Raw genomic sequence first — 12471 nt, 5'->3', positions numbered from 1 at the left:
GTTAGTTTGACTTAAATTGGCTTGAAGATCTATGGCAAGACTTGAAAATGGCTGTTTAGTAATGATCAACAACCAACTTGATAGAATTTAAAAAAGAATGTCCAAATATTGTACAATCCAGTTGTGCATAGCTCTTAGTGACTTACCCAGAAAGACTCAGTTATAATTGCTGCCAAGTGATTCTAACATGTAGATTAAGGGGTGTGAATACTTATGTAAATGACATATTTCTGTACTTCATTTTCAAGAAATTCACAAAAATATATATAAAAATATGTTTTCACTGTCATTTATGGGGTATTGTCTGTAAAATGGGTGAGAACAAAATATATCGAATCCATTTTGAATTCAGGCTGGAACACAACAAAATGTGGAATACGTCAAGGGCTAATGAATGCTTTCTGAAGGCACTGTATCATGACTGAGAAACAGTTACCTTATACCAGTAGGGGCCACTGAAGCAAGATCAGACCTGAAAGCCAAACTGACAAATACTTTATGTTCAACTGGAAACAAATTTGTTGTCCACAGCAACCGAGCTGCTCTGTTTTTGATCAATTTGCTCTCAGCTTAGCATCCCAACTATCACAAAGTTTAATTTACAAATGCACACCAACCATTTTGTGTTATGAGTGGGAGAATGTCATGGCAGATTTGTTTCATACAAGGTATGCAACAACCAGTTTTACATAACACAGACCTCTGAATGAACACACAGGTCAAGTATTTCATCTTAATGTCACAAGACATATTTGACGTCATAAACAGACTGTACACAGATGTGTAACAATAACCCAATGTATGATTAATTTTCTCATGCAAACGACACACATTCCTAACATAAAAGTATATTGTTATTTCTCAACATTCTTTCATTCAACAACTTTTGTGGGAGGAGTCCTAGAAAACACACAAATCATCCGCAACTTAAATACCATGAAGATACAGAGGTTTCTATGTTCTTATAGTGGGTGCTTCCACCCTTGCAAAGATTGCTACAATTTCTGAAATATAACTGCAACTTGAACAGAATTTAACCAAAATCAAAACACTCACTTCAAGTATTTTGATGTCAACTCTTGACCAATTTTTTTTATTATTTTTTTTTAGCCAGCGGGGCAAATAACTGCTCCAACATGTTCTTTTTTTAAACTCAAGAATGTCAAGATTTCAGACTTACCACATTTTATTTGCTTTTGGGGCGGCTCACATGGTCAACATTACATTCTATCCATTTCCACAGTTGGAGTGGTAGAGTAGGCAAAGTGTATCCTGGTCCCATACTGTATGCACTGTCACCAACTCTTCTAGCCTTGCCATGCCAAACATCACAATGAGAAGAGTTGGCTACAGCACAACCCGTACGATACCAGGCTACAGCACTATAAGTGCTACAACCCCCTGCCATGTCCCACTCACTGGTCTTGTTTCCTAGTGGACCACAACAGTGCTTAAGGATGTCAGAGTATAATAAGCACCCTGCATCGATCGATGGATCGATAGATCGATAATGCATGGCTAGAGACGATTGAGGCTAGTTCATTTGACTACTGAGAGCTCTCCTTCATGCCCCTGTTCAGACATGATATTAACTAGCATTATATTATTGTTCCCCATCATAATCTCACTGTTTGAAAGACCTGCAATCTGAGGATGGAGCTACCAAAATATATTTCAAATAGACCAATTTCCATTCCCACAAATTATAATTAATAAATATCATCTTTATTCCACACCATTCAATCCAAATTGGTTACATAATATTATGGTAACATAATATTAGCCAATGAAGCAATCACCAATTCAACAAACACTGAGCCCTAACCCAAGGGGTATACTACAAAGCAGGTTCAACTTTGATAAACAACCAGAAATAACTGTCCAATTTTTTTTGGTTCATTAAGAAAGCTAAACTTATGCGTTTTTGGTTAAGCCAATTAGACTAAGCCCATTTGAAGATTATCTTTCAAATTTTTTTAAAGTTATTTCAGGATATCTAGGCAAGTTAGCTGGCTAACTCCTTGATCATGCTTTGTAGTATCCCCCTCTGAACAGTACTATGTATCACGGCTTACGTGCGCCATGTGGATCATATGAAGGGACTGGTTTCATCATCATGAGGTTTAACTGGTATTTGGATGATCCTGTATTTGAATTCAGCAGATATGTCTTGCATGTCAAAAACATGGTGATTAACCCCCCACACTAAAGTGGTTGATTTTGCATTTCACACATAATTACGCAACAACAAAAAGTACAAGAGAAAAGTATTGATCGATGAAACAGGGACTCCAGAGACGTGATGTTGAATCAATCACACAGCGACGTGGTCACAGGGGGCATGGTCCATGTCTGAAGCACATATAAATTACATATCATATCCTCTTCTGCAGTATGGACTCTATGGAGGCTTAGTTAGAATTCTATACTATCTGTCCTAAACCCTAGAACCCATGACCAGACTCAGTCAGACTCAGGAGTCCTTAGGAGTCCCTCTGGGTCAGAGAGGGAACAGTAGAGGGTGTATCCTAGCTCATCCACCTCCACTGGCGTCAGCTCACAGAACAGGTTGACTTTGGGGACCAGAGCGCAGGGGAGCCTCCCGGCCTCTAGGTGTCCCACTAGCGAGCGAAGCAGCTGCAGGAAGCGGTCGGCCAGCGCCTCCTGGGTCCAGTCGCCCTCCTTCCCGCTCAGCAGCAGTATGGCGTTGGTGAGCTGACTGGCCGACAGGCGCGTCAGGGCCGGGTTCAGCTTGCACACTGCTTTGGTCACCTTGAGGCAGGCGCAGCGGCAGCCACCGTCCTCCTTGTCCAGCGCCCGCAGGCGCGCCGTCTCCGCCACGCGGAAGCTCTGCCGCCACAGGTTTTCGTGGCGCTCGGCGGCCAGCCTGTGTGGCTTGGCAATCAGCGAGGCGCCGTCGTCCGTCACCAACAGAGGCAGGAAGTCCACGTAAAGATGGCGGTCCGTCTCATACTGGACCTCCAGGGTGAGAGTCTCCGAGGGAACCACCGGCCGGATCACGTAGTCCAGAACGCTGCCGATGGCCGGCCAGTTGATGGAGCCCGCCACCAGCTTCTCGAACACCTCCAGGACAGACTTGGGGGAGAGGTAGCCTCCTACCATGCAGCGGTCCCAGTAGCTGCTGCCTCGGGGGAAGTACTCCAGGTTTTCCCTGCGAATCAGCCAGAAACCCGGCATGTTCATGATGGTGTCCTCGCCAGGGACTGACGACCACAGGTTCTTCTCCAAGGTCAAAGGGACCATGAGCTGAGCGTGATCCGCTGTCACCACCTGAGAAAGAGTGGGAGAAATAGTGGGGAGGGAGAGAGAGAGAGTCGAAAGAGTGGGGGGGAGAGCGAGAGAGAGAGAGAAAGAGTGGGGGAGCGAGAGAGAGAGAAAGAGTGGGGGGAGAGTGAGAGAGAAGAAAGAGTGGGGGGAGAGTGGGGGAGGGAGAAAGAGTGGGGGCGAGAGAGAAAGAGTGAGGCGAGAGAGAGAGAAAGAGTGAGGGCGGGGAGAGCGAGAGAGAGAAAGAGTGAGAAAGAGTGGGGGGGAGAGAGAGAGAGAGAGAAGAGTGGGGGGAGGGAGAGAGAGAGAAAGAGTGGGGGGAGAGAGAGAAAGAGTGGGGGGAGGGAGAGAGAGAGAAAGAGTGGGGGGGAGAAAGAGAGAAAGAGTGGGGGGAGAGAGAGAGAGAGAAAGAGGGGGAGGGAGGGAGAGAGAGAAAGAGTGGGGGGAGAGAGAGAAGAGTGGGGGAGAGAGAGAGAGTGGGGGAGCGAGAGAGAGAAAGTGGGGGAGAGAGAGTGGGGGAAGAGCGAGAGAAAGAGTGGGGGGAAGAGCGAGAGAGAGAGAGTGGGGGGAGAGAGAGAGAGTGGGGGAGAGCGAGAGAGAGAGTGCGGGGGAGCGAGAGAGAGAGTGGGGGGAGCGAGAGAGAAAGAGTGGGGGAGCGGGAGAGAGAGAGAAAGAGTGGGGGGGGAGAGAGAGAGAGAGAGTCAGAGAGAGAGTCAGAGAGAGAGTCAGAGAGAGAGTCAGAGAGAGAGTCAGAGAGAGAGCCAGAGAGAGAGTCAGAGAGAGAGTCAGAGAGAGAGTCAGAGAGAGAGTCAGAGAGGGAGCACATTGGTGTTATTCTTATAAAACCACAACATTTCAAACCCAGAGACGGTCACCGAGGTAAAAAGCATTGTTCGTGGTCACAACAGTCCTAAGCCAACAGTTGGTGAAGTGATATCTTTCTCCCTTCCCCCAGAGGGATAATACAGTGTACTACTACCACCCTCTTCTTACCTGCAGGTCGTCGTAGAGGCTGCCGCTGAGGTACATCTCTCGGAGCGGCATGTCGGGCAGCTTGGCGTGCAGGAAGATCCTCAGCTCAGCGCAGATGTCCAGGGCGGCCCGGCGGGCTGTGGCCTGCTCCTCAGCGGGGATGGCCACTCGCTCCTGGTAGAACTCCCACAGTTTCTCCTGTAAGGACAGGCGCATCCTGGCCCGGAGGAGGTCGGTCTGCCCTGCAGCACTACGTCCCTGCCCCATCGCCTTCCGCATACAGTCTGAGGGGATACAGCCAAGACAGGCAGAGGTTAGGAATGTGTAGGTATGGGTAAAATAATACTAAAATTGGCATATTTAGTGTTTTATAAGCCCATGTGGGCTGGGCATCCTGATGATGCAAGACACTATAATAAAGACATAAATAAATCAAATACGTTGAAAGGTAATGGGAGGTAAATAAGAACGAAAGTAAGAAGGATATTTATTGGGTGACAACAGGAAATCAAACCCAACTAATGGGAACAAGTACCACGAGAGGTTGCTTTACGGACTATCCTCTCCTACAGAGAGTATCCTACACACTAAAGCCGGGTGTACACTACACAATGTTTTTAGTTGCGATCAGACAAGTTTCATTTTTGCAAGACAGTGTGGTATTGAGAATCCTCATGACCAAGTGAAGAATCTTGTAGTGTGTGACCCCGTTTGTGCCAATACGTTGGGAAGACAAAACACGTCATGAAAGACAGTCGTTAAAATGTGAGAGGCTGAGCGATGTTAGGACTTTGAAAGTTGAGTAGTGTACACCCGGCATAAGAGAACCATCCAAAATACCACAGACTTCAGTTGAGGTATTTTCTTAAACTTTGTAACAAATATCTAATGGAGCTCAATAGAAACTATCCATCTGATTCTATTTAGTTGGGTTTCTACTAACAAAACTGTAGAGTTGTTCTATTCGATTTCAATAGCTTTGACCGCCCCCCTTTTCATTTGAACAAAACTTTCCATACATATCTGCCCATGGTAGTGGTCAGAAAGTGATTTTTTGGACCTGAATGCCAAAACATTCAGGAGATGGAGGTGCCCAAAATTGGATCCATGTTGCATACCCCACCATACCATGAGACATCCACTGTATGTCTTTATCTCTTGAAAATATAAATGGCTCAATTTGATATCATTTAAAAGCTTACAAACAGGATTGTCAAACTATATGGTAATTTCTTTCAAACCAAAAAGTAAATAAAAAAAGGACTTATTTTTTTACCTTTAACATCAATAATCTAAAAACGTGTAAACTCAGATTTTCGCATATGTTGTAGCTTAGATCCTATTTTACATCATCGGAGGTTTATGTTCAGACAGCCATCGGTTGAGACACAGCATGCACTTGAATACAGAGTGGGTGTAATGTTTTGGCTGATAAATTTACTAAAATGGGAATAACATTGACATTTCAACTTTCCAATTGTACCACAAAGATGATTGGAGAATATTGACTTGAATGGGAATATCAGTTGTTTGAAATTACAATGTCAATTGCAATGTCTTCTATAGGAAACCTATTAAAACCATAGAAATATAGATAATATAATAGACATTCCCATTTAAGTTGACATTCGACGGTGGCTGGACCGGCGGCCATCTTTGTGGTAGTATTTGGAATGTAAAATTTCAATTAAATTAATTTCAATGGTGTACCAGCTAAACTGCAGTGGTCTGAAGGGATAGGTCCATTCTATGAATTATATTTCTATGATAGAAGTGACACCCGCCCTGTATTCAAGAGTATGCTGTGTCTCAACCAATGGCAGGCACAACACATACACCTCAGATGATGTACATTACGGTCTAAGCTACAACATATGCGAAAATGAAAATATATCTGAGCTTACATGTTTTTAGATAATTGAAATGAAACATTACAAATATATTTTTCAAAACATTATAATATAGTTTGATAAAGTCCTTTTCTGATCACTTCTACCATGGACAAATATATATGGAAAGTTTAGTTCAAATCAAAAAAGGCGCGGTCAAAAACGGATTGAAATCAAATGGAACGACCCTGTAGCTTCATACAAGCACTGAGAGTCAGCGGTATCACCCACAATACAGGAAGTACAGCCATCCTGCCATCAGCCATCCTGTCATCAATAGACACAGCCAAGGATTAGAAAACACTGCACAGAGATGAGGTCAAACCATCTGAAACACACTACTAACCTGCTCCATCAATCCCAAGTGTTACTGCTCAGGCCTCACTCTGAACACAGATAGGCAATGTGTGCGAGTGTGAGCAAGTGTGAGTGTAACAGGCATCCCTGTGCTGCTTAGCAGTATAGCTTCCTAGCTCACCAGTCCTTACCGGTACTTGATCTCGCATCCTCTGCCTTGCCAACACACGTAACCGTCCTGCTTGACAACGTACTAACCGGTCGCTCCACCGAAAAAGTAACAATTCAGCAGCGCTATTGGCAACGTTTCACGCTGTGGGGTGAGCTAACGGCACGATCATAACTCTTATATGAGCAATGTTAATAGTTGTAATGCGGAATAACATTATCGTGTGTGACAACCTAAATACATTAGTGTACCTTACCTGGTTCAAAGGACTTGGAGGAGGTGGGTAGAGTCTGCAGTGACCTGCTCACTGTTGACTTCATGTCATGGTTAAGTACCCGTGGTGTCGAGCCCATCCAGCTGGGCTCCTCCCAGCTCCTTTTCCCCGATGGTTCCATCTTAGTAGGGCTGGTCGGAGCACTTATGGCACGGTCATACATCTGAAAGAAGATTGAATTGAAAATCTTTGTCCATTAGAATGTTTCATGAAATGGTCATGTCGTCCACTCGTGGTTAAAAACAATAAATTACTGATGTAGAGATCAGATGCCAAATAGTGAGAGGTGATCACATTTAGCCTACAACTGAACTGGCACAATTGAAAATAATGTACATACAGTGCATTCGTAAGGTATACCCCCTTGACTCCATATTTTGTTACATTACAGCCTTATTCGAAAATGGATTAAATTGTTTTTTTCACCCTCATCTACACACAATATCCCATTATGACGAAGCCAAACAGGTTTCTATATTTTTTTGCCAATGTATAAAATAAAAATGAAATTATATTTACATACACTACCAGTCAAAAGTTTGGACACACCTACTCATTCAAGGGTTTTTCTTTATTTTTACATTGTAGAATAATAGTGAATACATCAAAACTATGAAATAACACATATGGAATCATGTAGTAACCAACAACAAAAAAAGTGTTAAATCAAAATATATTTTATATTTGAGACTCTTCAAATAGCCACCCTTTGCCTTGATGACAGCTTTGCATTCTCTCAACCAGCTTCACCTGGAATGCTTTTCCAACCGTCTTGAGGGAGTTCCCACATATGCTGAGCACTTGTTGGCTGCTTTTCCTTCACTCTGCTGTCCGACTCATCCCAAACCATCTCAATTTGGTTGAGGTCGGGGGATTGTGGAGGCCAGGTCATCTGATGCAGCACTCCATCACTCTCCTTCGTAAAATAGCCCTTAAACAGCCTGGAGGTGTGTTGGGTCATTGTCCTGTTGAAAAACAAATGATAGTCCTACTAAGCCCAAACCAGATGGGATGGCGTCTCGCTGCAGAATGCTGTGGTAGCCATGCTGGTTAAGTGTGCCTTGAATTCCCAATAAATTACAGACAGTGTCACCAGTAAAGCACCCCCACACCATAAAACCTCCTCCTCCTCCATGCTTTACAGTGAGAACTACACATAAGGATATCATTCGTTCACCCACACGCGTCTCACAAAGACATGGCAGTTGGAACCAAAAATCTCAAATTTGGACTCCAGACCGAAGGACACATTTCCACCGGTCTAATGTCCATTGCTTGTGTTTCTTGGCCCAAGCAGGTCTCTTCTTCTTATTGGTGTCCTTTAGTAGTGGTTTCTTTGCAGCAATTCGACCATGAAGGCCTGATTCACGCAGTCCCCTCTGAACAGCTGATGTTAAGATGTGTCTGTGACTTGAACTCTGTGAAGCATTTATTTGGGCTGCAATTTCTGAGGCTGTTAACTCTAATGAACTTATCCTCTGCAGCAGCGGTAAATCGGTCTTCCATTCCTGTGGCAAGTTCTTGATATTTCCCATATCGACTGACCTTCATGTCTTAAAGTAATGATGGACTGTCATTTCTCCTTGCTTATTTGAGCTGTTCTTGCCATAATATGGACATGGTCTTTTACCAAATAGGGTTATCTTCTGTATACCCCCCTACTTGTCACAACACTGATTGGCTCAAACGCATTAAGGAAAGAAATTCCACAAATTAACTTTTAATAAGGCACTCCTGTTAATTGAAATGCATTCCAGGTGACTACCTCATGAAGCTGGTTGAGAGAACGCCAAGAGTGTGCATATCTGTCATCAAGGCAAAGGGTGGCTACTTTGAAGAATCTAAAATCTAAAATATATTTTGATTAGTTTAACACTTAGTTACTACATGATTCCATAGGTGTTATTTCATAGTTTTGATGTCTTCACTATTATTCTACAACGTAGAAAATTGTAAAAATAAAGAAAAACCCTTGAATGAGTAGATGTGTTCAAACTCTAGACTGGTACTGTAAGTATTCAGACCCTTTACTCAGTACTTTGTTCAAGCACCTTTGGCAGCGATTACAGCCTTGAGTCTTCTTGGGTATGACGCTACAAGCTTGGCACACCTGTATTTGGGGAGTTTCTCCCATTCTTCTCTGCAGATCCTCTTAAGCTCTGGCAGGTTGGACGGGGAGCGTCGCTGCACAGCTATTTTCAGGTCTCTCCAGAGATGTTCAATCGGGTTCAAGTCCGGGCTCTGGCTGGCCCACTCAAGGACAATCAGAGACTTGTCCCAAAGCCACTCCTGCGTTGTCTTGGCTGTGTGCTTAGGGTCGTTGTGCTGTTGGAAGGTGAACCTTAGCCCCAGTCTGAGGTCCTGAGCGCTCTGGAGCAGGTTTTCATCAAGGATCTCTCTGTACATCTTTCCCTCGATCCTGACTAGTCTCCCAGTCCATGCCGCTGAAAAACATCCCTACAGCATGATGCTGCCACCACCATGCTTCACCGTAGGGATGGTGCCAGGTTTCCTCCAGACGTGACGCTTAGCATTCAGGCCAAGAGTTCAATCTTGGTTTCATCAGACCAGAGAATCTTGTTTCTCATGGTCTGAGAGTCTTTAGGTGCCTTTTAGCAAACTCCAAGCGGCTGTCGTGCCTCTTACTGAGTGGCTTCCGTCTGGCCACTCTACCATAAAGGCCTGATTGGTGGAGTGCTGCAGAGATGGTTGTCCTTCTGAAAGATTCTCCCATCTCCACAGAGGAACTCTGGAGCTCTGTCAATGATCATCGGGTTCTTAGTCACCTCCCTGACCAAGGCCCTTCTCCCCCGATTGCTCAGTTTGGCCAGGCGGCCAGCTCTGGGAAGAGTCTTGGTAGTTCCAAACTTCTTCCATTTAAGAATAATGGAGGCCACTGTGTTCTTGGGGACCTTCAATGCTGCAGAAATGTTTTGGTACCCTTCCCCAGATCTGTGCCTCGGCACAATCCTGTCTCGGAGCTCTACAGACAATTCCGTCAACATCATGGCTTGGTTTTTGCTCTGACATGCACTGTCAACTGTGGGACCTTATATAGACAGGTGTATGCCTTTCCAAATCATGTCCAATCAATTGAATTTACCACAGGTGGACTCCAAGTTGTAGAAATATCTCAAGGATGATCAATGTAAACAGGATGCACCTGAGCTCAATTTCGAGTCTCATAGCAAAGGGTCTGAATACTTATGTAAATAAGGTATTTCTGGTTTTAAAAAATTATACAATTGCAAAAAATTATAAAAACCTGTTTTCACTTTGTCATTATGGGGTATTGTGTGTAGATTGATGAGGAAATTGTTTTATTTAATCCATTTTAGAATAAGGCTGTAACGTAACAAAATGTGGAAAAAGGGGACTGAATTCTTTCCGAAAGCACTAATAACATTTACAAGAATATAATTGCAATGATCTAACTTTGAGAAATACCCCACTTACTCTTTTGACTGCTAGTGTTGCAATGCCAAGCATGGCAGCTCCTCCTACCCCAAGAACAAGCTTGGCATTAGAGAGCAAAAAGTCAACGGCTGTGCCCATCCCGTTGTCATCCTTCTTTCCTTTACGCTCACCGTTCACTCCCGCCATTCTGTCTAGGTGAACGTAGAGTTAGAAGGGAAAAGTGATTAGAGAAGAACAAAGAAAGTACTGATTCAGATGTGAGGAGCCTTGCGTTCTATTACCATAACTCAAGGACTGTGTACCTTTTATTATCAAAACATTTATTATTAACTTATAAAGAGCGATAGGATAGGTGGTCAGTTAAATAGCTTAATAGTTTACCTGTTAGTAGTCTGAAACAAGCACGTCTTGCTAAAGGTGGTGTTGGATGGTTGACCCCCACCTACATCAATCCCCCCAGTCTACTGCTGAGGAAAAACTGGCCCCTCTTCAGTGCGTCCTCCTTGTCGCTCGGCACGGTCAGGGCCTGGCAGCGGCGGAACTCGCGGGCCACGGCGCACCGGTAGTAGTTGCGGTCTGTGTACTGAAGGTGGCGCCCTGCACGGAGCAGTGCTCGGTACAGCTCCAGCACCGCACTATGAGTCCAGCCGCCCATTAGGGATGCACATGGAGAGGGTAGGACTCCTGTGAGGAGAGATAGACAGGAGGACGTTTATTTATGGATTTCAATAGAATAGGTAATCATCATTATGCAAAAGAAAGTATTAGCTTTGATTTTCTAACACTGTCACCTAGGCATCTGCCATTGGTGAAGCAGAGGGCCAACATGGACCAAGTTAGGCTATAATAATCCTGAACAGTAATTTAACTACTTGATACGATTGGGCATATTTAGCTAGATAACCTTTGTGGGTGATAAGATGAGAGATGAGAGATGAGACTGGTGTCACTGAATGGTCATTTGCTGCTGTAAATTCGGTGGTCGGTATACCGATTATTGCCACTACTAGCTAGCAGCAAGTCATCAAGTTCATTTGCTAACTAGCTAACATTTTACATTTACATTTTAGTCATTTAGCAGACGCTCTTATCCAGAGCGACTTACAGGAGCAATTAGGGTTAAGTGCCTTGCTCAAGGGCACATTAACGTCATTTAGCAGACGCTCTTAGCCAGAGCGACTCACAAATTGGTGCGTTCACCCTATAGCCAGTGGGATAACCACTTTACAATTTGGGGGGGTTAGAAGGAATACTTTATCCTATCCCAGGTATTCCTTAAAGAGGTGGGGTTTCAAATGTCTCCGGAAGGTGGTGAGTGACTCCGCTGTCCTGGCGTCGTGAGGGAGCTTGTTCCACCATTGGGGTGCCAGAGCAGCGAACAGTTTTGACTAACAGTAGCTATGTTACGCCTGTGTAGTCTGCATGCAACCTAGCTGATTAAACTCAACTCGAAATCGTGAGTTGAGTTTAGTCAGCTACATGCAGCCGTGTCAGACCAGAGCAACACATAAGATACACCAAAGATACAGAACTAACGTTAGCTAGCTAACCCCTTTCATCTGACATTAGCTAGCCATATAGTTTACGTTAGCACTCATCAAGCAGAACATCCCTTAGCAATTTAGCTAGCAAACGTTAGCTGTTGTTGCCCCGTTGTCCGTGTAGACTATACGATAAAAGTGAGTTAACAATTAGCTAGATACTTGAATAGCAAAACCAGTATCATGAGCATTGTTCCCTTTGATTGGCTAGTAGATAAGAGTTTTAAAAAAATAACTTTAAGTTAGCCTAGCTTGCGAGCTAACGTTAGTTAGCTTGCTACAGTAGCCTCTGAACGATGCTGACCTTACACATTGAGGAGCTGATTCTCACAGTCAATTGAATAAAAATATAAGATATTGACAGAACAACATTTTACATTGTCAAGACAGAACGCTGAACTTACCTTTGAGAAACTATTTCAAAGATTTCTTCTTATAAGAGCAAGAGACACAGTTCCCCCTCACGCTGCGGTCAGAATGACAGACCGAAAGCTATTGGCTACTAATTTTGGCACTACGTCCGGTTTACTACGTCCGGTTTGAACTATTTGTATGGTTGAGAAACGGGACATTACAGCACTCAATCTTATCTAGCCTACAAACCTATACATCTTTCTATGTAGGAAT

The 12471-nt window shown here is 44.0% G+C and overlaps 1 protein-coding gene across 2 annotated transcripts; it reads right to left on the bottom strand.

Annotated features, from left to right (window-relative positions):
• Positions 1-1703: 1703 nt before the first annotated feature.
• LOC121550759 (mitochondrial dynamics protein MID51) lies at positions 1704-12336 on the bottom strand. 2 transcript variants are annotated; one of them, XM_041863122.2, is made up of 6 exons: positions 12249-12336; positions 10685-10987; positions 10343-10494; positions 6869-7049; positions 4279-4541; positions 1704-3291 (listed from the first exon to the last, which is right to left on the bottom strand). In XM_041863122.2, exons 3-6 carry the CDS (start codon positions 10487-10489, stop codon positions 2464-2466), a joined length of 1419 nt encoding a protein of 472 aa, XP_041719056.1. In that variant the 5' UTR covers positions 10490-10494; positions 10685-10987; positions 12249-12336; the 3' UTR covers positions 1704-2463. The 2 variants fall into 2 exon arrangements, with proteins under 2 accessions (XP_041719056.1, XP_041719057.1); XM_041863123.2 differs by having other exon boundaries at positions 10343-10490.
• Positions 12337-12471: the final 135 nt, after the last annotated feature.

Source organism: Coregonus clupeaformis, chromosome 35 (genome assembly GCF_020615455.1).
Source record: "Coregonus clupeaformis isolate EN_2021a chromosome 35, ASM2061545v1, whole genome shotgun sequence".
Taxonomy (NCBI): Eukaryota; Metazoa; Chordata; class Actinopteri; order Salmoniformes; family Salmonidae; genus Coregonus; species Coregonus clupeaformis.
Note: the sequence above shows the minus strand (reverse complement) of the source record. Positions and strands in the feature narration are given on the sequence as shown.

What these genes read in the sequence shown, in the direction of transcription:
- LOC121550759 (XM_041863122.2), bottom strand. Translation starts at nt 10,489, where the DNA reads ATGGCGGGAGTGAACGGTGAGCGTAAAGGAAAGAAGGATGACAACGGG. An exon ending in CTCCAAGTCCTTTGAACCAG is followed by an intron (nt 4,542 to 6,868) that starts GTAAGGTACACT and finishes GTATCCCCTCAG; the next exon opens with ACTGTATGCGGAAGGCGATG. An exon ending in GCCTCTACGACGACCTGCAG is followed by an intron (nt 3,292 to 4,278) that starts GTAAGAAGAGGG and finishes ACTCTTTCTCAG; the next exon opens with GTGGTGACAGCGGATCACGC.